This window comes from Hippocampus zosterae, chromosome 3 (genome assembly GCF_025434085.1).
Source record: "Hippocampus zosterae strain Florida chromosome 3, ASM2543408v3, whole genome shotgun sequence".
Taxonomy (NCBI): Eukaryota; Metazoa; Chordata; class Actinopteri; order Syngnathiformes; family Syngnathidae; genus Hippocampus; species Hippocampus zosterae.
Genome location: NC_067453.1, coordinates 23,482,688 through 23,507,992, shown reverse-complemented (window position 1 = coordinate 23,507,992; position 25,305 = coordinate 23,482,688). Strand labels below are relative to the sequence as shown.

Here is a 25,305-nt window from a genome sequence, read left to right as displayed (position 1 = left end):
TTGACAAATGAAAGGCCTTGATAGTGTGGCTAGTGCGAGACCCCATCAAAAAGGTTAATTTGCGACAACTGTCTGCCTTGTCATCCAAGGAATGTTCTTGTTTCACACAAGTCGTCCAAGAGAAAAGGGCCTTTGTGTCTTGCTAAAAGACCCATTCGCCTGTTTGTTGAATTGGTGCAGTATATATAAAATACACATATGCACAGAAAAATAACCACAGATTTGTTGTTGTTTTTTTTTTAAAACCAATGTCCCTGAATCGTTCATTAGATTGCATGCTTAATAAATACAATATAAAAGATTAATTAAAGTTGAAAAATAATAAATAAAAAAATGATGTCAATGTTTGCACATTTTCGCTCTTAAAGTTAAAAGAATTATAATTTAAAAATGTCATTATTTTAAAGAAATCAACAAAAATGTTTCTAATATGTCAAAGAAAAGTCAAAATGTAAATTATTACATTTCAAATTATCAATTGCAAAATTTCAAGTGAGCAATTTAAAAAATGTCATTAATTTTGAAAAGCAAATCAACAGGCTTGACCAATTGTAAAACGAAATGAGGTTGAAAAAATCTGTTTGAACGTTTTTAAAAATAAATTAAATGTTTAAAAAGGGGAAGATTTTCAGTTTTAAAAATTCCAAACTCCTGATGTTTTTGTCTTTTTTTGTTCTACACCGGTGGAAGACCTCTATTGCTTTACATCCTCCTCAGCCGCTGGCATATGAAATCCGACATATTCCCGAGTAAACGGACTGTGAATCCCAGCGGTTTTGCTTCAAAAGGCAAACAGAGAAACTTCAGTAACCTTTTTGTTGCCTCTTTGTTGATTCTGTCATCAATGATTCATTCCAGAGGATCAAAGACCTTGAAAAGTTCACTTGTCTATCATCCTATAACAACGATGACAGCAAGCATGCGACAGGACGCATATGCAGCAGCTGGCATTCAAAATAAAATAAAAATAAAAATAAAACCGTATGTCTGGTTCAGCGTGCATTTTTAATAGAAGTGTTCTTTGATGCTGAAGACACTCTTTGATGGCAAGCTGTCATCAAGAAGCTGGTTAAGTATTTGGAGTAATTACTGTTAAGCGTGAAAAGGAGTAAACATCATTACTAAATCATTTAAAAAGAAGCCCCCACCCCTGAACACGCCCATGAAATACACGTTTAAATAGTAGAGGTTTAGCCGAATCAAATGTGTGTGTTTTGTTTTTTTAAACAAATGAAGGATTTCTGGTCACTAATTCAAATTGAATAAATAGATTTGCTTTTAGGTAGCTAAGCTGATCCTCAAAAATACCTGAGTAACATGCTGTGGAGAAAAAAAAGTAATCTCACCAACCAGTTTCACTTAGAAACATGACATTTGTCAGTCATGTCTAGCATAAATCGGCGCAACGAAAGCGTTTTTTTTGGTTCTATCTATCTATCTATCTATCTATCTATCTATCTGTCTGTCTGTCTGTCTGTCTGTCTGTCTGTCTGTCTGTCTGTCTGTCTGTCTGTCTGTCTGTCTGTCTGTCTGTCTGTCTGTCTGTCTGTCTGTCTGTCTGTCTGTCTATCTGTCTGTCTGTCTATCTATCTATCTATCTATCTATCTATCTATCTATCTATCTATCTATCTATCTATCTATCTATCTATCTATCTATCTATCTATCTATCTATCTATCTATCTATCTATCTATCTATCTATCTATCTATCTATCTATCTATCTATCTATCTATCTATCTATCTATCTATCTATCTATCTATCTAGTTAGATAGCTAGCTAGCGCTAGCTAGCTACCTACAATACCTACCTACCAACTTACCAAATGCTCATCACATAATCACATATGAAAGTATCCGTGCTGTGGTTCGGCGACAGTTGGTTAATCAGTAAACTGTTCGTCCCGCCAAGTTGTTCAGGGGACCATTGGCCTCTGAATCAGCACAGTGACGAGATTGTTGGTTCACCAGACATGGATGCACTGCGGACGCATTAGTGGACTTGGTGAAGGTTTCCATTGATGAGATTAGGGTTGAAAATGAAGACGTGCGATGAACTTCTCCACATTGACGTCCACGTGGATGAAAGTGAAGCGCGCACCTCCGTCCTGGACCTCCTGAGAATGCTGAGACCTCACTGGATGCCACAAGACATCCGCATGAAGGCCAGTCACTGGTCCTGCCATATTTCTTTGTTCCATCCACTTTGTGGAATATCTTATGTTATGTAGTCCGTATTTTACCATGATTAACGTTCCAGTACACTGATGTGGTCACTCCACAGTGTTGTGTGAATCCATGTTTGCATGCCTGGGCCTAAAGCCACTTGCTTATTCCATCCAGACTGACTTCTTACAGGTACCTACAAATATCTGAAAAAAAAAGTCTGGTACAATGGTTGGCATTACAGTAAACTGATCACTCCGTAACGTTGTGTGCCTCCATGGTTACATGCCAGGAATGTCACGTTGAGCCCGAGGCGATGAGAAATCGCCTCGTGCACAACAGAAAAAAAAAGACGAGGTGGATCCCCGGAGAAGCAGACAACGAAAAGATCTTGTGTGAACAAAGGGATTTTAATAAATAACAAAAGGAGCCCGAACAGGGAAAACGGTAACAGAAAGCGCTGGTCAAATAAGAACCAGGAAAGAATATGGAAGATAACCGAAAACGCTCGCGAAACGATAAAGGGCGAGGAACTACCGAGAAAACAATTAGATGACAATATGAAGTACGCGAAGAATTGGGGCCGTAAGGCAATAGGGCAGCGAGAAATGGTCGAACGACGAGAATAGCAAATAGCGAACAATGGCACGGTAAGGAATTCTCCGGCAGTGAGATGACTGCCGGAGTCGCCTAATAAAGGCACGTAATCAGCCCGAAATAACGGGCAGGTGTGCCGAACAGGTGGCGGGAGAACCCGCCACCTGCTGGCGAGCACGCGACGTGACAGTACCCCCCCCTCAACGGACGCCTCCCGGCGGACTACCCGGTTTGGACGGATGAGCAGCGTGGAAGTCGCGCAGAAGGGACGGGTCAAGGATCCAGGAGCGAGGCACCCATTGCCGCTCCTCCGGCCCGTAGCCCTCCCAGTCGACCAGGTACTGGAAGCCCTTGCCCCTGCGCCGAGAGTCCAGGATGGCACGAACCGTGTACACCGGGTCCCCGTCGACCACCCGCGGGGGCGGCGGCGGAGCGGGAGGGGGCGCCAAGGCGCTGGAAGACACAGGCTTGATGGGCCCGCTTAAGGTGGCGCTGCACGGAAGGGACCTCCACCAGCCCCTCCTGGGACGGGAACAGCGGTGGCTGGTAGCCGTAGGCCGTCATGAACGGCGACCTGCCTGTAGCGGAGGAGACGAGAGTGTTGTGGGCGTATTCCACCCAGGGCAGGTGGTCGGCCCAGGATGCCGGACGGTGGAGACAGACACAGCGGAGGGCCGCCCCCAGATCCTGGTTGGCGCGCTCAGCCTGCCCATTGGACTGAGGGTGGTATCCCGAGGTCAGGCTGGCCGTAGCTCCGAGGGACCGGCAGAACCGCTTCCAGACGCGGGACACAAACTGGGGCCCCCGATCCGATACGATGTCCGCCGGAATGCCGTGGAGACGGAAGACGTGCTGGATGAGGAGGTTGGCGGTCTCCAGCGCCGACGGCAACCTGGACAAGGGCACAAAGTGAGCGGCCTTGGAGAAGCGGTCCACGATCGTGAGCACGACCGTCCGGCCCCGGGAAGGCGGTAGGCCCGTGACGAAGTCCACCGCGATGTGAGACCACGGGCGAGGAGGAATGGGCAGCGGTTGGAGCAGTCCCGCCGGGGGCTGATGCGACGACTTGCCGCAGGCGCAGGAGGTGCAGGCCTTGACGAACTCCGTCGTGTCGCGGCGGAGCTCCGGCCACCAGAAACGCTGGGCGACGAGCTGCACAGTCCGGTTCACCCCGGGATGACACGCCACCTTGGATGCGTGTCCCCACTGCAGGACCTCCGAACGGAGGGCAGGAGGCACGAACAGCTTCCCTGCTGGGCACCCCGCCGGCACCTGCACCCCCACCAGGGCGGACAGGATCCGCTGCTCAATCTCCCACTGGACGGCCCCCACTATGCACTGGGTCGGGAGGATGGTCTCCGGGGAACGGTCCCTCCCCGCAGGTTCGTGGAGCCGGGAAAGGGCGTCAGGCTTAGTGTTCTTGGAACCGGGGGAGTAGGTGAGAACGAAGTCGAACCTGGTGAGGAAGAGGGCCCACCGGGCCTGACGGGCGTTAAGTCTCTTCGCGGAGCGGAGGTAGGCGAGGTTCTTATGGTCCGTGTATACGGTAAACGGTTCCTTAGCCCCCTCGAGCCAGTGCCGCCACTCCTGTAATGCGGTGACCACAGCCAACAGTTCCCGGTTGCCCACGTCGTAGTTCGACTCGGCGGCACTGAGTCGACGGGAGAAGAAGGCGCAGGGGTGCAGCTTCTGGTCGACTGGGGAGCGTTGGGACAGCACCGCACCCACCCCTGAATCCGAGGCGTCCACCTCTACGACGAAAGGGCGGTCAGGGTCAGGATGTTGCAACACCGGGGGACTAGTGAACGCCGCCTTAAGACGCGCGAACGCCGCATCCGCGGCAGGGTCCCACTTAAAAGGGATTTTGACCGAGGTAAGGCGGGTTAGGGGAAGCGCCATCTGGCTGTAACCACGGATGAAACGCCTATAGAAGTTGGCGAACCCCAAGAAGCGCTGCAGCTCCTTACGGTTGGACGGGACCGGCCATTCAGTGACCGCACGCGTCTTAATGGGGTCCGCCCGTAGCTTGCCCTGTTCTATAATGAACCCCAGGAAGGAGATGACGGGAACATGGAACTCACACTTTTCTGCCTTGACGAAGAGCCGGTTCTCGAGCAAACGTTGTAGCACCAGCCGAACATGTTGCTGGTGCTCATGCAGAGAACGAGAAAAAATTAAAATGTCGTCAAGATAAACAAAACAGAAGATGTTGATCATGTCCCGGAGCACGTCATTAATGAGGTTCTGGAAGACGGCAGGTGCGTTTGTGAGGCCAAAAGGCATGACGAGATATTCGAAATGGCCCAGGGGGGTCTTAAACGCGGTTTTCCACTCGTCGCCCTCTCGGATGCGAACCAAGTGGTACGCGCTGCGTAAGTCTAATTTTGAGAAGATGGTGGCTGATTGCAATGGGGCGAAGGCGGAGTCCAACAAGGGTAGCGGGTATCTATTTTTAATTGTAATTTCATTTAGTCCACGATAGTCTACGCAGGGTCGTAGGGACTTATCCTTCTTCCCTACGAAGAAGAAACCCGCCCCTAACGGTGAGCGTGATGGTCTGATGAGACCTGCAGCGAGCGAGCTGTTAATATACTCCGTTAACGCCTCACGCTCGGGATGGGATACCTGATACAGACGCGAGGTTGGCAACGGAGCGCCCGCCTGCAGGTCTATCGCGCAATCGTAGGGGCGGTGTGGGGGCAAGGAGCGCGCGCGATCCTCGCTAAAGACCTCCCCAAGATCCCGATAGCACTCCGGCACTCCGTCAAGGCAGATCTCCTCGGGGGGCGTGACGCGTTCGTGCCTCCCGACGGCTGACCGCAGGCAGTGCTGGTAACAATAAGGGCTCCAGCTATCGATAGCGGGGCGCGCCCATGAGATCACCGGGTTATGCGTCTGGAGCCAGGGTAAACCGAGGATGATCGGGGCGTTCCGGGACCGCATAACATAAAAACGACGATGCTCAATATGATTCCCGGATAATGAAAGCTTTAACGGCTCCGTTCGATGCGTTACCACCGCCAGGAGGCGCCCATCCAGATCACGCACCCGCTTCGCCACAACCAACTCCTCTAAAAAGCACCCCAGTTCGGACGCGAGATTAGTGTCCATTAAACAATCATCGGCTCCCGAATCCACCAGGGCCCGAACCCGTCTTGACCGGGACTCGCCGAATACCTCCGCCTCGAGCTCGAGTCTATTAGGATGTCCTGGTCGCTTATCGACTCGCCTAGACTCGGGGGGCGACGCGCGGGGCCGTGACTCACAGTACTCGGGAGGAGCGTGGAAGGACGATCCCGGATGGCTGGTTGCGGCGCGGGGGGATGGTTGGTCGCCGCTAGTTGTAGCACGGTCGCGATGACGGCGCCTTTCTTCCTCCGCACCACCGTCCTTGCCGCCCAGCTGCATCGGCTCGTCCCGGGGGTGATCACCGAACCCACGATGTTCCTCACGGTACGTGGTGCGGCGGGACGGATACCGATCACCTCCACGCTCCCGGCCTCGCTCCCTCAGGCGATTGTCCATAAGGAGGGCGAGGTCGATCAGCTCCTCCAAATCGGTGCTGTGGTCGCGGGTCGCCAGCTCGTCCTTGAGTAATGAGTTCAGGCCACGGCGAAACAGTCCACACAGGGCCCGATCGTCGTAACCGCTCTGCGCGGCCAGGATCCGGAACTCGATGGAGTAGTCAGCGACCGAACGCCTTCCCTGCTGCAGGTCGAGCAGCCGCCCCTCCGCCTCTCTGCCCCGCACGGGATGGTGGAACACCCGACGGAAGGCTGCCACGAAATCCGGATAGGAGGTGCGGAGATTCGGCTTTGCGTCGCTGGTCGCGATTGCCCACGATGCCGCCGGACCTGTCAAGAGACTCATGATATAGGCCACCTTGGCGGCGTCAGTAGCGTAGGCGGACGGCTGTTGGTCAAATATTAGCGAGCAATTGTGTAGGAAGTGTCCACACTGCCCGTGTTCACCCCCGTAGCGAGGGGGGTGTGGAAGCGAGGGCTCCCTCGACATAGGAGGGTACGAGGAGGGAGCCTCCGGGGTGGTAGGACGAAGCCCGGAAGGTGGTCTTCGTTCCTCCACCCGAATAAGGCGAGGTTCGAGATCATCGAACCGATGAGCCAGCATGGAGACCGCGCCGTTGAGTTCCGTAAGGGCTTGGCGGTGCTGACTCACTTGCCGCTCTTGTCGAGCAAGAGCGGACAAGATCTTTTCGGCGTCTGCGGGATCCATGGTGGCCGGAGAATTCTGTCACGTTGAGCCCGAGGCGATGAGAAATCGCCTCGTGCACAACAGAAAAAAAAAGACGAGGTGGATCCCCGGAGAAGCAGACAACGAAAAGATCTTGTGTGAACAAAGGGATTTTAATAAATAACAAAAGGAGCCCGAACAGGGAAAACGGTAACAGAAAGCGCTGGTCAAATAAGAACCAGGAAAGAATATGGAAGATAACCGAAAACGCTCGCGAAACGATAAAGGGCGAGGAACTACCGAGAAAACAATTAGATGACAATATGAAGTACGCGAAGAATTGGGGCCGTAAGGCAATAGGGCAGCGAGAAATGGTCGAACGACGAGAATAGCAAATAGCGAACAATGGCACGGTAAGGAATTCTCCGGCAGTGAGATGACTGCCGGAGTCGCCTAATAAAGGCACGTAATCAGCCCGAAATAACGGGCAGGTGTGCCGAACAGGTGGCGGGAGAACCCGCCACCTGCTGGCGAGCACGCGACGTGACAAGGAAGACGCTTACATGTTCCTCTCGTATGTTACACCCAATCTACTTCATATCTTAATGCTATGTGTTGACGATTTTTCAACAATAATTAGCATTTGGCTAGACTGATGTAGTCGCTCCACAATGTTGTGCGCATTCATTTTTTATGTTCTGTGGGCTACACAACTTATACATTCCCTCCATTCTGTCTTTCAATGTTTTATTATCTGGAAATAGTGTCTTTAATAAAGTTGAGGATGGTCATGTAGTTTACCTCCATGTTTCCAGTACTATGTCTAGTTTCCCTTAATTCACTGGAAATGCATGATATTTTCTCATATTTATTGTCCATACACAACCACAAAATAGTAATAGGTAAAACAAAACGACGGCGGCCCGGTAGTCCAGTGGTTAGCACGTCGGCTTCACAGTGCAGAGTTACCGGGTTCAATTCCAGCTCCGGCCTCCCTGTGTGGAGTTTGCATGTTCTCCCCGGGCCTGCGTGGGTTTTCTCCGGGTGCTCCGGTTTCCTCCCACATTCCAAAAATATGCATGGCAGGCTGATTGAACACTCTAAATTGTCCCTAGGTGTGAGTGTGGGCGTGGATGGTTGTTCGTCTCTGTGTGCCCTGCGATTGGCTGGCAACTGATTCAGGGTGTCCCCCGCCTACTGCCCGGAGACGGCTGGGATGGGCTCCAGCACCCCCCGCGACCCTAGTGAGGATCAAGCGGTACGGAAGATGAATGAATGAATGAAAACAAAACGACAAGGTCTTGCGGGTGGAGGTGTGTTAGTGTAGCCATAAGAAACTCATTGTGTCGCCATGTTGGCTCAATCAGAGTCTGAAAGAGAGTTTATGTTTGTTAGGTGACATCACATGGGCCGGGTGACCTCTCCATCTGCGGCAGGTCTACTAAAGCACACACACAGACCGCATGCTCCACTTAATTCGCGTATTGTGCTTGTATTTATTTGGGGGAGGGTTTTGATCACGTATGAGCGACACCTGCACTGGGACCGAGTCTGAGAATGAGAAAGTGTCAGCGGTGTGTACACTGTGTCATGTGTCGTGTCAGCAGACACTTCAACGGGGAGCTCCGAGTATCTGAGCGAGAACCCACTTCATTTTGAACGATGTCAGACGTGCTCATGTCGAGTGCTCGCGATTTTCACCTAATTTCAGTCAACCTTGCCAAAGATTGTTTTCGTATGTTAGGACAAGACCCTTTTATTAATTAAAAAAAATATCAGAAGCAAAGCTAAATTAATGACGATAGATAGATATTTCCTTTGGTTTACGCCACTTTACCATGAAATGATTCCAGATGGAGAAAAAAAAGAACCATTTTTATGGACCCATTTCAATGTCAAATATTTGTACATCAAGGCGAGAACTCGATTGATTTCAACAGCTATTGACTCAAACAATTGTTTCTTTGTATGATTGACCCATCTTCGTCAACTCAAATATTCTTTCACGGTCCTCTGGCGGCAGACGTTCACCGAGGGCATCACCAACCGGCTGCTGGGCTGCTCCGTGGACGAGTCCGACTGCGTGCTGGTACGAGTCTACGGCCAACAGACCGAGCTCTTTGTGGACCGCCAGCGGGAGGTGGAAATGTTCCGCCTCCTCCACTCTCACGGCCGCGGCCCGCAGATCTACTGCAGCTTCCGCAACGGCATCTGCTACCAGTTTGTCCCCGGAGACGTGCTGGAGGACAGGCTGCTCTGCCAGCCCTCCATATACAAGTCAGAACAATTCCAGTCAGTTGCGTGTTCACTGTCATGCAAGTGTAAAACAGTAGACGTATTGACAAGGAGGTTTCAAAAGCGTGAGGTGACACATTGTCGTCTTACGCAAGCGCGTCCATTGTGATCTTTTTGTATATGTCTTGCAAAAAACGAAACGTCTGATGGTCGCTGAATTAAGATATTTTCAAATTTTTATGACTTCTGGGGTGTTTTTGGCCTGACAAATGCTGCATTCGTGGAAGGTGGGAATATACTAAACACTTCACACTTTTCAAATAAAAAAACACTTAATGCAAGGAGATCAGCTACCACTTTATAATGTGGTCAGTTTCACATTTTAACAAGACATTTCTACATCCCAGCGTAATAATGTTCAGCTCAAAACGCAGTAGTTTTAACGTAAATTTCTCATCTAAAACATGATATTTTATTGACTAACTATCATGGCACGTCATTGGTAGCGTCTTTTTTTGTAAAAATAAAAAAATAAAAAAAATCAAAGTTGCTAGCTACGTAAATGCAACGCTGTTCTATAGTACTATAAAAAATAAAATCAAATAAAAAAAATAAGGCCAAGTATTTGGAAAAAAAAAAGATTTCAAAAGAAGACGCACAATAGGCTCTTCAATGACCAGAACCGGAAAAAAATCCTTCTTTTTTTTTTAACCCTGCCCTGCCCAATACGGAAGTCAACCCATTGACATTTTAATGTAATAAATGACGTGAAACTTACGACGTCAAAACTTGAAACTTAATATTCAACTTTTTATATCTGGTATAGCTGCAATGCGAATTCGTAACAATAATACTGCATGTATTCATGTGGTGTCATTTCTAGCACTGTTGACTTAGAACAGAAAACATCACCCGAGAAAGGGCGATAAGGAAAAATAAAGTATCCTCCTCCCCCCTCAGATTGATCGCAGCTGAGATGGCGAGAATCCATTCCATCTGTCCACCGAACGCTCATCCCCGCGAGCGTCTGCTGTGGACCAAGATGTCTCATTTTCTCACGCTCTTAGAGGACAGTGGCAAACTCAGCGGGCCAAGGTAATAAACCGTCCTCGAGTGTGTTTTAATCTCTACAATAACAAAAATAACCAAGGTGGTTAAGAAACAAATTGAGTTAAAAAAATCTCACAAAATTTGTTCATTAATGCTTTTCATTGGACAACATCAGAGTATGTATATCCTAATTGGTGACATTTTAAAAACTCTTCTCCCCAACATCAACACATTCATTTTCTGCAGCCCTCGTGAATTCCAATTGACTTTGGACAAGAGAAAATGTACATGCTGGGCTGGTTACAAGCCAGTTACAATGCACAGATTAACAACAACAAAAAAACAACAACAACAAACAAATACTCACTGGCCATTGACAGCGAATGTATAGACAAACTATAGACTACAAATCCGGATTCTCTTGCTCGTACAGGTGGATAGTTGCAGCCAGTTTATTTATGAGGCGGGGCAAACCTGAGGAAAAGGACCATTCGATGGAACAACTTTTAAATGCATGACGCTTGACATGTTGAGGTAACAAAAGGAAGTCTGATATTCTGTGTTAAACTCAGTTCTGTCAAGATTAGGACAGGATCAAGAAATTTGTCACATGTCCATTTAGGTCCACATTAGTCTGTCAATTAGCATGTATGCATTAAATTGGACGACTTCCTGCCATCTCGCTGGTGGTAGTTGTGAGCTGCGAGGTGAAAGGTGAATTTTGTGAGCGCTGTGATGGAAGCCAGCAGCATTCTCTTGTCATGATCTTCCTCTCCCTGCCATGCTCCGCTCCATTAGGTGACTTCGAAATGTATTATAATGACTTATAACGTATATACAATTACTTATGTTATCTTTGACAGGGAGGGCTCGCTGGGTCAGAAGTAGGTGCAAAACAAAGAGCAGACAACACTTCCTGACACACTCATGCTATAGTTTCATACTTGGATGAGAAAAACATATATATTAACATTAGGTCAACGTTAGCATCACCGAGGGATCTTTATGAATAACAAATCATGCTCAGTTACTGCCATGACAGCACTTAACCCATTTTACAATATCGCCTTTACATCGTGGCATTTTGACTATAAATGTTTGAAAAATAAGTGTGAAAAGGGATATTTGTTCAAAGTCATTGTTTTTTTACAGTGAAAAAAGTCTGGTTTTCTGCTAATGTTTTAAATCGCTATTTTGACCGACAACTTCAAGATGTACAACCCCCTCTCATAGATCATAGCAGCAGAAAGACATACCATGTTTCCTTAAGATGGAACCCAATGGGAGCAGATACAGCGAGAACAGCAGAGGCCCCAGAATTGAGTCCTGTGGAACACCACACCACAGTGGGGCAGTTTGTGACTCAGAGCTACCAAGGCTAACACAAAAGGTTTTGTCATCTCAATAGGACCTAAATCACTCAAGGATGTAGTGAATATACAAAGTTTACATTTAAAATTGTTTTAAAAAATACTCACGGTTTCTCCACCATGGCCAAAAATCTTCGTGGAGTCCAAGAAGGCGCAGTCAGGTGGCAACAGTTCAATTAAAGCATTATACTGACCTGTTCAAGTCTCCGTCTGACAGAGAAAATCCAGGTCATTGGAAAGGAAAAACTCCCTCAGGATATACGTCTTGTTCGTCAATGACCGGGCATTTAACAATGCAATCCTTGTGGGAGCAACAACGGGAGTGGATGCCTTGTCCACGCAGGCTGCACTTCTTGTGGAGACCCAATAGATGGTGCTGCGCTGTGAGCCATGATTACCAACAATTCTGAGTACCAGCGTGTGTGTGAGCCCGTGTATGTGTGTATTCATTAGTCTTTGCATGGAGAGGCATCAGAGGCACTTTTGTACTCTTGAGCGTGAATGTGATCTTCAGAGGAAACGTCCAAAGAAAGAGCAGGAAGATGGTGCACCTGCAGGGGAGGTCTTCAGCCTGGGCGCCACCCGCTGCGCATAGATAGGCGGCGCGCAGCTGCAGCACACGCACGGGACGCGCGCACACACGCACCGAGGCCAATAGTGCATGTGAAAAAGGCATCCCGCTGGGTCGCCGGCATGCACTGGCGCGAGCGTACAAGAGTGCAAAGAAAAGGCACTCTTGTACGCTCTCGTGGCATCGGAGTCATATTTAAATAAGCCGCATTGATAAATGGAGGAAATTCCCGCTGATGAGCAGGAGGCGGACGCACGCACGCCGCCCAAAAAAGATGGCGACGGCTTCAAAAGCTTCGCCTAATCGACGCACTTGAGCTGAAAGGGAATCAAGCGTGTTTATCATGTCGGGCCGCGGTTAACGCAGGTGATAGACTGCAATTAAGCGAACGACTGCATGGCTTTAAACGCTACATTTGAGGCCGGCTCAAAGTCAAACAGGAAGTCGAAGGCTACCAAATTTCTGTGTGTTCAAAGCCCTTTGAAATCAGAAAGATTCTTGTTCAGTCTTTTTTTTTCTTGTTCACTGAAAGTCGATGGAATCATACCTTATGATTCTCTAGATTGTTCTACTACGACTAAAATAAGTGCTTTTGGTGAAAGGTATTTTTCAACGGCCAAAATAAATGTTCTCCTGTCTGACGGAGTTGTAAAATCCATGTCCAGAAAAGTAAATCCTGCCACAGTCTTTAGCCAAAGATACTTCGACTCTAGAGCTTGTTTACCTGCCGGATGAGCAGAAACACCAGTGAATAAAGACAAACTGTGGCACGTTTTATATTGTCGACCTGGATTGGATACAAAAAAAATGAGCTTTATATATAAAATGGAAGGCTCCCTGTAATTTTTCGACCGCAGCCGCTTGAGACTTTTTTGTGGGTCTACTCATGGTAGACATTCCAAACCAAATTTCAAGTCTCTAAGTGAAACTGACTCTTGGGGTTATTAATTTTTAAATGATTCACACCCCTCTTGTTACCGCTGCGCTCGGTTGGGCCCTAAAACCTCATTTTCAAGTTGTTGTGAGCACAGCTGTTACCACTGAACACGCGATGCTGCCAACACATCTAAATTAAACATGCTCTGAGCACTGCGAAACATTCGTCCAAATTGCGCAAACTCGCATTTAAAACTAAACATTTTTTTTTCCTCCCTTCTCTGCGGTTTGTGGCGTCCTGCAGTTCGTCGTCCGGCCCGCAGTTGCCCAGTTTGGCGATGTTGTCGGCGGAGGCGGAGTCACTGGAGCGCCACCTCTCGCCGTTGGGCTCGCCCATCGTGTTGTGTCACAACGACCTCCTGACCAAAAACATCATCCACGACCGTGAGCAGGGTGAGCCAGCGGGGGGGGGGGGGGGGGGGGACTGCGCTTTTGGGGACGTCTTATGAATTATTTTCACATGTGGCCATGTCGCAGGGCGCCAGCCTTCGCTTGTGATTAACCTGCATGAATACTGCTGACAATAATAAAAAGACTGGTAGGTTTATATGAAAAAAAAAAGTGGTGAAGCAATCACTTAGGAAAGCTGCAGTAGTTGCTTTTACTTTGTGATGTGTTCAATTTAAAGTTCAGAAAACCGTGAAATTCATCACAGTTATTTAAAAAAAACAAAAAAACGGTATACCAAGTGACGCTTCAATGGGGGTTTACAGACTAAACAAGAACGACATAAATAGCCGACTGTGTTTGTCTCATATTTTTGAATATTTATTTCAAATTGTGTGCTTTTAAAGTTCAATGTAGGGATAACGATAAAATAACAGCTGTTCTGTCCCATTTCTTACGCCAATACCCCCCCCCCCCCCCCCCCTGCCACCTCCTTTCAGGAAGAGTGAGCTTCATCGACTACGAGTATGCCGAGTACAACTACCAGGCCTTCGATATTGGCAATCACTTCAATGAATTTGCTGGTAGGTTTGGTTCTCCGGTACTCATGTTGTTGTACTTCAATAGATTTTTTTTCAAGTATCTGTACTTGAGTGTTTCTTTTATTTTTTGGGGAGTCTGTACATTTTAATTTGACTGAAGTAGAGCCAGTCATTGTGCTTCTTCAAGTCTTCTTTTTCCTCCAAGGATCTGTTCTTGTCTTTAAGTACGGTGTGAGTGTGAGCTCTTTTGCCAAATCTGATCATTGGTAACCGCAGCAGTGCGTTAACGTTGGCTGACGACCCGCAGCCGTTGTCATGACGCCAAGTGATGAGGCCATACGGCGTAAATCACTACCGCCTTTATTGCGCTTGAATACTACCGCAAAGAGTCAGCTAAACGTCCAACAGCTAGCTTATTTTTACAAGAGAAACGCTACGCGTTGAGGATCAAGTCAAATTACCACAAGAAAAAAAATGTGACTAAAACCGTCTACAAAAGGATCAAAACCAGCATTTCTTCAAACCCCCGCTCATTGCAGGAAGATGGAGACAGTCCACACTGTTTGAGCACACCCTAACCCTGGATCCAACCCGAGCCCACACACATTTGTCAAACCTAACCCTGACCCCTGTGAATATTGAACAGGTTTTGCATTTTTGATTGTCGGCCACTTTCCAAGCAGATTGGGCTGATCACACCGCAGGAAAATCACTCCAGATCTTATTCCATTGACATCCAGTAATTGGGCCTTTGGAAAAGGGAAGGAAAAAAAACGACATTTACATATCTGTCAACCTTTCGGAGCGCCAACCTGTATAAACTACCCAAAAATCCTTAAAAAGAGCATAAAATCCTTATAACATACCAAAGCATTTTATATGTCAAAGTAACGGCAGAAAAAAACCCACGAAATGTTCAATATTTATTGTAGATCTCCATAATACATTCATTCATTCATCTTCCGAGCCGCTTGATCCTCACTGGGGTCGCGGGGGGTGCTGGAGCCTATCCCAGCTGTCTTCAGGCAGTAGGCGGGGGACACCCAGAATCGGTTGCCAGCCAATCGCAGGGCACACAGAAACGAACAACCATTCGCACTCACACTCACACCTAGGGACAATTTCGAGTGTTCAATCAGCCTGCCATGCATGTTTTTGGAATGTGGGAGGAAACCGGAGCACCCGGAGAAAACCCACGCAAGCCCGGGGAGAACATGCAAACTCCACACAGGGAGGCCGGAGCTGGAATCGAACCAGCTGGTACCTCTGCACTGTGAAGCTGACGTGCTAACCACTGGACTACCGGGCCCTCCATAATACAATGTCTGGTTAATGTCTAATCATCATTCTACTTAGTGGCATTACTGTGTTCAGAGTTGTATTCCTGCGTTACTTTTTTCCAAATGATTTGGAGTTGGTGAAAAAAAAAAGACATTTTCAGAATCCGTATGATTTGTGCGATACAGCCATATACGTAAGATTCACCACAAAATCCGTATGAACTATGGCTAAACCGTATGAGTTGACAGGTATGCATTTAGCCTGATTATCGATATGTGTGTACACTAACTTAAATATTGAACAGGTTTAGCATTTACGATTGTCAATTTCATAACAGCCACTCTTAAAACTTCCCATGAAAATCGCTTATGATGCTCTTTCCAAGACATCTGCTCATCAGGCCTTTGGTGATTTTGATCGGAAAGGGGTAAAATTGTCCATTTGGACCTGATGATCGGTATGCGTGTTCCATGTTTAACTCTTACGATCGTCAGTCCATGGGATCATCCTTCAGAGATGTCCAACTGGTAGGGACTTTAGCTATGTTGAATAAAAATCAGCGTTATACTCGGGTAGTCTTACCTGGCAAAATATGACTCGTGGGATTTTTATGATTGTTTTTTGGGGTGCTCTGGAAGGTGTCCAGGACATCGACTACAGCCGTTGGCCGAGCCGCCGCCTGCAGAGCGACTGGCTGGTGGCCTACTTGTTGACCTACAAACACTGCACGGGGCAAGACGTCAGCGTGACCCGGGATGAGGTGACACGACTCTACGTGCAAGTCTGCAAGTTCTCATTGGTGAGCGAAGGCTTGACTCACAACCGAACTTCCCGTTTTTAAGACTAAAATCGTTTGCCTGTCTGAAAATGTGACCGAGAATGGCTCCGAACGCGACGGAGGCGCTGTGAGTTGATTGGAAAGTGACACAAGGAAAAATGAGAGACCGAATAGACTTTTGGAACGTAATTGTCATACTTACTGGACTATCAGCCTTAAACGCGCTCTTGTAGTCTAACAATGAAAAGAGAGGGAATAAAGCAGGCGCAAAAATGGAAATTGTTCTGTGACAAACTAGGGAGGAATGGGTTCAAATTGATGGTGTTTTCTGATTGGAGTTCACAAGCACTGGATTTCAACTTGCCCCCCAAAAAATGTTTCTCTCAACTCCACGCCGTGGGTCCTTGAGACATTTCCTCTGTCCTGTTATGATCGGCATGTTCATTCAATTTTATATCCATCTATGAAACTGGGGGCCGGGGATGGTTTGTGAGGAGTTCCCTATTTTATGCCAAATCCCTGGAAATGTTTGAGTTTGACACCAGGCTCCGCCCACTTTAAATAGCGTATGCAAAAAAAGTTGACAATTCCGCATCACCCGTCTGTCAAGGAGGCCCACTTCCAATTGGAGCTCCGATTCGGAGTTTGTCAAAACCCGAGCCTTGGAATTCACCCAAAATGGCTGCCTTTGAAACAAAATGTCCGACGTCCTGCTCAAGTCAGAGCATGAGCATTGAGATTTATCATGCGTCCTTTAATGCTCGACAAGTTTTGCCAAACTTTTTTGCATTTGTGACCCAGCAACTTTTCATCGGGGTGGTGTTTTTTGTTTTCTACTTCAAATTATCTGTGCTGGTCCAGTGGTTGGAGACCACCACCCTAATATAGATAACTATGGCTTTTCTCAACGATACATGTTCTTGCCAACCCAACGTTTCCATGAGGTCCTTAAAAGGTCTCCCTTGGAGTGCACTTAAAACTCACCAACCTGTCAAGCTATTTGATGAGTGACTTTTTGTACTTTTTACTTCAACCAGGCATCCAACTTCTTCTGGGGTTTGTGGGCAATTCTCCAGTCTCACTACTCCTCGATTGATTTTGACTTCCACAGGTTTGTGCTTCCTTCATTTTTATTTGGCACACGCAGGTTAGCACATCCAAAACGAGAGCTGTCGCGACTGTATTTACCGTTGCCGGATTATATCCCACCTTTATTGTCACGGGGCTTTACCACGGTGCGACGATGAGACTCTTTAGTACGACCACCCCGGCGTGAAGCCCCGGCCTACAGACTGGCTGTTACGTCAGACTTTTGAAATAAAAATAAACAAGAGAAACATCTCGAGATTGCGAAAGACAAATAAATGCTGAATATTCCAATCGCAATGTGTGAAGGCTTTGAAAAGCTCCCGCGCCGCCGTTTATCATTCTTTGCATCTGGCCCGCACCATCTCGTTGATCCAAATCACTATTGACACCGGGCAGCCGCCACCCGCTCCTACCCCCCACCTCTCGTAACCTCCTGCGAGATCAACGGCAGCACCCTCGCCTCATTTGGATGCGGAGCCCGTGAGGAAATGTGATCCAGAGGGGCGCTCAGGCACAGAGCCGCTATTGTTCCCGCATTTGAGTATGTATCCCTTGAACCCCAGCGCCGCTACCACCAACGCCGTCTGCTCCCGGGTCGCCCCCGAGTCAATGCGCGGACGGGTCGGGTTACCTTCGTTTAAGGCCGAACTTGTTGCCAAGCCCGGTGGGAAATGGACGGACGGAACGGTGAGCCTGCTAACCTCTGCGTCCACCACCCCCACACCTCCCAATCCAAATACACCTACAGTGTGACCCCGACTTACGAGTGCCCAAATATACAAGTTTCGAATCACTCCGCAATGCTGTGTGCTCTAAGTGAGTCGGGCATAGCCGTGGCGCCGTAGCATTTCAAGAATGTCTAAATCTGCCGTGTAGTCAGTCCACCGTTGTGCGCATCCATTTGCTTGACCTTTATTTGCTAATATATGAAGTTGAGGGCGGCCTGGTAGTCCAGTGGTTAGCACGTCGGCTTCACAGTGCAGAGGTACCGGGTTCGATTCCAGCTCCGGCCTCCCTGTGTGGAGTTTGCATGTTCTCCCCGGGCCTGCGTGGGTTTTCTCCGGGTGCTCCGGTTTCCTCCCACATTCCAAAAATATGCATGGCAGGCTGATTGAACACTCCAAATTGTCCCTAGGCGTGAGTGTGAGCGTGGATGGTTGTTTGTCTATGTGTGCCCTGCGATTGGCTGGCAACCGATTCAGGGTGTCCCCCGCCTACTGCCCGAAGACAGCTGGGATAGGCTCCAGCACCCCCCGCGACCCTAGTGAGGATCAAGCGGCTCGGAAGATGAATGAATGAATGAATGAAGTTGACGTGGTCACTCCACATTGTTGTGTGGGTTTAGAACTCTGACCTGTGGTCGCTCCACAACATTGCGTGGGTCCATGACTTTGACGTGCGCTCGCTCCCTAACGTCGTGTGCGCTCACTACTCCGACATCGGGTCTCTCCACAAGGTTGTGTGCATCACTGACTTTGACATGCACTTACTCCAGAACGATCTGCGTATTTGTGACTCAGTCATATGATCAGCCCCGCAATGTTGTGCGTTGATGTTCTGGCGAGCTATCCGACTTATTTTTTTTTCCATCCAATTGGCCTCGACTCTTATGTTCTACTAGCTGGTTCGCCGCCCTCCGGGCGGCTCATCAGCTAGTTCCTTCGGCCCACAAAAGTGTTGTTGCTTGGTTCAACTTTTTGTTCATCTTCATTGCTTATCGCGAAAATAAAGAGATGTTTAGCTCTACTAAATAACTAACAATTTCATTGCAATGCTTGTGGGTAGACAACATTTTTTCGCTAAGATGCCCGCGCGATCGTAGTGAGCCACTGCCTGAGCGGCGCAGTGGCGGCGCGCAGTGGCGGCGCGCAGCGGCGCGGTGAAGTAGGTACGTTTTGAAAAGGGACAGACGGAAGGACAGACCGCATGCGGGACGACGCGCAATATATATATAGATGTTTAAGATTTTAAGAGTGAAGCGAATTGAAAAGAGAGCATGTTTAACAGAGATAAACATTCCAGTAGACTTGGACTCGTGGTTGCGCCGCAATGTTCTGCGTCGATCGGTTTCCTTCCAGTACGACCTTGGATCTTACATTCTGTGGATAAAGCGTCTCGGACAACAATGGAAGTTTCAGTCTGCTGTTGGGGGGGGGGACCATTCCACAATATTGTGTCTGTGTGGCACATTTAACCTATGAGCAAACTGTAGTACTCCAAAGTGCTGTAAGAAGCCTTTAGTCAGACTTTTAGCGTCAGAGGTAAGTATCCATGAAACCAGTGCAAGTAAATGTTGTCTGAAGTCATGGAGACGCGCGCGTGCGTGTGTCCGTGCATGTGTGTGTGTGTGCCCATTTCCTCCCACTGTTCACCCCCTGAGCCAAATCTCCACCGACTTCCCGACGAGTGACAGGCGTCTGTGCGGCCTTGTGCTCTAATCCGAGCCAGATGCAGTGCATTGTGACAATAGGAACGTCTTGACTCCATATTTACTTTGCTCACTTGTGTGTGTGTGTGTGTGTGAGGGGGGGGGGGGGTGAGTGCGCGTGCGGTTTAGATGTGCGGTGGCGCTGGCTAGACAGCCCTGTTATTTTGACAAAGACATTATTATGAGGAAATGAACAAGGAGGAGGTCCACCACTGCATGCCGCTCAAGTCCATTTTTGCACAAAAGGACATTGTGACTACCTGCTTTTCATTTTTCCTCTGGCAAAAAGAAAAAAGGGGGAGGGTCTCGGTTTGATCCGCGATCACGATAAACTTTAAGTACGCCACTTTTGAGGTGTCAGCTTGAGTTAAAGTGCTCATGAAATCACTGTAAAATGGGCCTTTGGAGTTCTTTTTTTTTTTTTTTTTCCTCCACAGGTTGGGTGGCTCGTGAAGTCAACAATAAAAACACGTATCATTAATATCCTGTGAACAAATAAATATTTTTGTTTTCTTGTTGACATTCTTTGTAGAATTTTGAAAGGCTAGGAAACGATAGACTGTCATACATACCGGATGAAAAAAAAAAGCGGGAAAAAGTACAACCGATTGCTGGCTTCTTCGCAGCTTTCTTTCCGCTTTCGATTTCAATCTTTCACATTGTATTCTCCGCTCGGCGTCAGACAAAAAGAGGGCAAAAGCTCACGCTTTGTACTCCTTTCAGCGCCTTTTAAGTTGATTCCCAGGTGAAACTAAAAAGCCACAGAGTTGGACGTGACACACGTTGTCGCCATATCTTAGGACAATATTTTGCATTTCAACGTTTATACCTCAGGAGGACATTGAAACGGTGTCCGTCCCTTGTTCAACAAGGACACAGGAGGCCATTTGCTAAATATTTGCGCTCCCTTGAGCACACACTGTTGAGAACTTACCGTCTGGTGTGTACAGTTTTGAACTCCACCATCATGTTGAGTAGACCCGAAACTCGTCCGGCGGTGCAGTGACAGTTTGGAAAAAGACAAAAAAATCTGTTTCACCAATCCACACTGAAAAGCTATTTTAGGGCAAAACCAGAGCTTCTTCTGTACCAAAATCAGAGTATGGGAAATGACCTACAAGAGCTCCGTTTGTTGTAAGCGGGTATTCTCGAGAAATTTATTTATCTTCAATATCAGGGAGAGGCGGCCCGGTAGGTGAGTGGTGAGCACGTTGACTTCACAGTGCAGAGGTGCCGGGTTCAATTCCAACTCTGGCCTTCCTGTGTGGAATTTGCATGTTCTCCCCTTGCCTGCGTGGGTTTTCTCCGGGTACTCCGGTTTCCTCCCACATTCCAAACACATGCGTGGCAGGCTGAATGAACACTCTAAATTGTCCTTAGGTGTGAGTGCGAGCGTGAATGGTCGTTCTTTTCTGTGTGCCCTGCGATTGGCTCGCAACCGGTTCAGGGTGTCCCCCGCCGACTGCCCAAAGATAGCTGGGATAGGCTCCGGCACCCCCCCGTGACCCTCGTGAGGATACGGAAAATGAATAAATATCAGTAAGCTTTTTCAATCCCATTTAAAGTAATATATTAAATCTCCTAATGTCATGCTTGTTTTTTTCCACTTTTTTTTTATAGGTATGCCATGGCGCGACTCAACCGCTACTTTGAGAAGAAAGAAGAATATTTTTTAATGAAATGAATTAAAAAGAGAGCAGGACGGTGATGTAACCGTTGTAACCTGGAAATGTAAAGAAAGACGGAATGACATTAAATACTTGGATAAGTTTACACTCTTTGGCCATCAATATAAAACATCCAGTTAAAAAAATGAAAAAAGAAAAGACAAACGCATCAAAGTGAGCATCATTTTTACGTCACGGTTCCAAATTAGATTCGTTGAAGCAGACAGTCAACGCCTCAACTGAAAATTGATAAATGGAAAGATGATGCCAAAGAGGCCAACAGGATCCATTCCAAATTAAACACACAACTAATCGTCATTTAACGACGTTCATTAACGAGTGTCGCCGTGATGATGTCTGCTTAGTCGGTCCAACCGTTTTGTCAACGCAGACTATGCACCCCTCCCCGAAAAACAAAAAATAAAAAGAACCGCAACGCTTCTCCAGTTTAACAGTCGGCGTTGGCCTACATGCATGAAATGCTTTCTTTCCATGAGCACATTGTTTCCAATGCCGCCGTGCCCGCGTTGGCCTAAACATCATTACAAAGCTCTTAATCACACTTTACTTGACTCACTTTCACTACACACACACACCCACACCCACACACACTCTACACCAACCCTCAAAGCGAAACGCGACAACAAAGGTTTTGAAACTTTTCTGCTGCTTCGAAACACGTCACATGACATTCAACGTTAGCTTCAAATGTCAAGGTGTTAATTGTCGGGACGAAACAACCAAATAGTGAACCCTTGCCACTCACAGGGGTTCTGGACCATGCCCTGATGTGAATAGCAACCTGTCAGATGTGAAATTAATCCTCACTTCAAACTGGTCAATTTTTCTGTCCTCTAATTGGTTGGTCAGAGCAAAACTTGACAATCAAAACACATCTGTCTGTCGTGATCTGTACAGACTGATCGATGTAATCATCAGAATCTCTGGTGAATACGATGTATGTTGTGTTTTAGATGTATTTTTGTAGAAAAAAATTCAATGTCGAGTTACGTAAATAGTAGCTGATAAGAAGATGGACGTTCCGCCAGGTTCAAGTAACAAGAAAATAGTATGCTTTCTAAACTTAAATCTTATGTTTGGAAAGCATACTATTTTGTTGTTACTTTTGGGTGTATTCCACTGTTGGCCACGAGATGGCAGCACATTATTTTACACAAAAAAAACGAAAGAAGAAGACCGCAAGCAGGAAGTAGGTTTGTCTCATATTTCACGATCAGCCCATTTTGTGCTGCACGCTATTCACCATGAAATCCTTTGGAATCCTGCTTTTTACTTCTACAGAAAGCGACAGATGTCGATTAAGTTTATAATGTGCGTCTTTGGGCATGGTTGTGTATTGTGAGACGATAAGTTTGTTGGTTTGGAAAAAACAAACAAACAAACAAACGGGTATTGTGAAAACACAATAGCTCAGGTCAATGAAAGGCTTTTTGTGTAATGTGTAATCTTTTGCTGTTGCTGTCTCTCGCTATGTTATATGTTTATAAACATGTTTGTATTTTTCAAAAAAGTCTGTTTCAACACCTTTCCAAAAAAAAAAAAAGAAAAAGTGACATTAACCCTTTCATGCACCCTATAACCTGATTACATAATAAGCTGACCACTGTAGTGACCGCTGTCCCTCAAAGGGTTAACATTATAAAAAAACATTCCTTGGAACTCTTGTCAAAGTGCATTTCTGGATTTCCCTTATTACACGGGGTGGTCTGAGATATCAACCGCACGATGGAGGGGTGTTTACTGCACGATACATTTAGAATATAACATTTTGACGTCTTGGGTTTTGTTCCCCATCAATTTTGGAAAATTCGAAACTTTCTGGGGTGCAGGAGCAAATGGTTACTTTTTCGCTTTGGGACGAATAGCAAAGGGTTGACTGTCTACTCGTGCTGAAAGTTGCGTTTATTGTGTCCGCGACAATCCGCCACAATTGCATTCTTTGCGCGTGCCCGCGGTCGTAACATCGCCGCACTCACCAAGGCTGCAGCTGTGTCTTTGATTCAAACAATCAGCGCTACTTTTAAAGTGGCATTCCCCCTCCTCCCGCCCCCCCCCCTCGTCTCATACGTATAATATTTAATTAGTAGACACTTAAAAGGACCCAAGGACTTTGCCTGAAAGACGAAAGAATTGGCCTTTTGTCCATCGTCATTTTGCAGGGGAAAAAAATTTGCTGTATTTCCTCTAACTGCATTAAAAGAGAAGTATAGGCCTTTATGCCGCCTTTCAAAACGCGCACAGCTCAAGCTTTCAGCGGATTTCTTTTTTTAAATATTTAATAAAATATTCTTTTATGTGGGTATTGCATTTAAATGGGTGTTATTGTCAAAGGCTTGCCAAGGCTGCTGACCCCCGCTGTTCTGCCAACCCCCCCCCCCCCCCCCCCCACCATTTCAGTAGACACACAGACACGCCTTCACTTTTCATCGCAGAACGCTAGCTAATGTACGCGTAACTTGTTTTTCATGTTTTTCTTTGGAGTCCTTGCATCTTTGTCACGCACGGCGGGATTTCAAATTCTCACTTGTTTTAACTTTTTTTTTTAAAGCGTGAACAACTTTCCTTTTAACAGTTCAGCAACAATAAAGCAGTCGATATTTTGAAAACGCGCACACCCTTTTAAGCCTTATTTACAGCTAATTTACAGTTACACGATCAGGGTTTTTTTTGTGGAGGGGGGGAAGCGTGGGTGTCAACCAGCGATCAATGAGTCTAAACCCCAAAACAATCACTGATTCAATCAGAAGATGTAGCAATATATTTAACCATTTCATGCACCCTGTAACCTGATTACATGATAAGCTGTCCACAAAACAAACAACTTTGTAACCACTATTACTTTGGTTGAGGTCGCGGAGGCGGATGTGTCTGCTCACATGACACTCGTCAAGGCTAAAAATAGATTAGCTTTCAGGCTCACATATGCACGATGGCAGCACAGAATCTTAATTCGCATGATCCAATTAATGACATTACAGTCAATTATCGATTTTTCATGAAATGCAAAATATCGACTGATCTCCATCCAATCAATCAAATGGGTGTGAAGTCTATTTTCCATACATGGACAGTATAAATTTTGGCTCAGGCCTACCTAGCTTTACAATAATTATCCATATTCAATTAATAACGACAATACCCAGTCAGCAAAAGTATCTGGCCCGGATTCGGCATGAAGCTGGCACAGCTGGCCTTGAGTCGGCACTGGCATAATGCATGTGGGCCGAACACGGCCCAGGAGTGGCAAAGGAGGCACTGGCTTCACTCTGGCAAATCAGATGAGGGCCAGTTGTGGAGTGAAGTATTTGGGCCAGAAATCAATTTACAACTCCGGCCCGTATATGGCCAGCCAGTATTGAGCCACCCTTAAATGCAGTTTCAGATTTATTTTTTCAACAAACGGCCTTGTTTTACAATTGCACACCGATGCGGAATTCCATTCATCATGCACACACACACACACACACACACACACGCGCGCGTGAGGTTCAATCAGGCCTGCATGATAATTTAAAAATGAAAAAAATACATATATACATATACATATATACAATATTTGTAATAAGGTGCAATTCATTTAGTATCCGCTAGGGGACCCTGTTTTGACCAGAGAAGAAGACAACAGCCTCAGTCCGTCACTGAGACAGACCCATGACAGCAGACGCTATCTAACTCTCCTTAGTTTGTAAGGTGTAGGCAGGAATTACATTTAGATTTTATATGCACGTGTAAATGGTTTAAAGCTTCCTTTCTTTATAAATCTGGTTTAATCATAAAGTGCATTACTATATTTTTCAATACCAATTACTTGTTAAAGTTTGTATCAATGGGATCAGTTGCAATGCATATACTGTATGTGAATTATAAAAGTAAATTGCACATTTGTTGAAGGAAATGTAAGGTGCTTCATGAAATGTTTTGGGAAAGATACTGTACATTCATTAAATTTCAACATTTTCCAAATGTCCTTGTGCTTCTTTATACCAAAACAAAGGAAA

General features: G+C 46.6%; 1 protein-coding gene across 1 annotated transcript; it reads left to right on the top strand.

The window, feature by feature from the left end:
* Window positions 1-1,946: 1,946 nt before the first annotated feature.
* On the top strand, window positions 1,947-21,389 carry LOC127597495 (ethanolamine kinase 1-like). Its single transcript, XM_052060567.1, has 8 exons — window positions 1,947-2,163; window positions 8,976-9,229; window positions 10,148-10,282; window positions 13,359-13,507; window positions 14,002-14,085; window positions 15,963-16,123; window positions 17,140-17,213; window positions 21,240-21,389. Exons 1-8 carry the CDS (start codon window positions 2,020-2,022, stop codon window positions 21,301-21,303), a joined length of 1,065 nt encoding a protein of 354 aa, XP_051916527.1. The 5' UTR covers window positions 1,947-2,019; the 3' UTR covers window positions 21,304-21,389.
* Window positions 21,390-25,305: the final 3,916 nt, after the last annotated feature.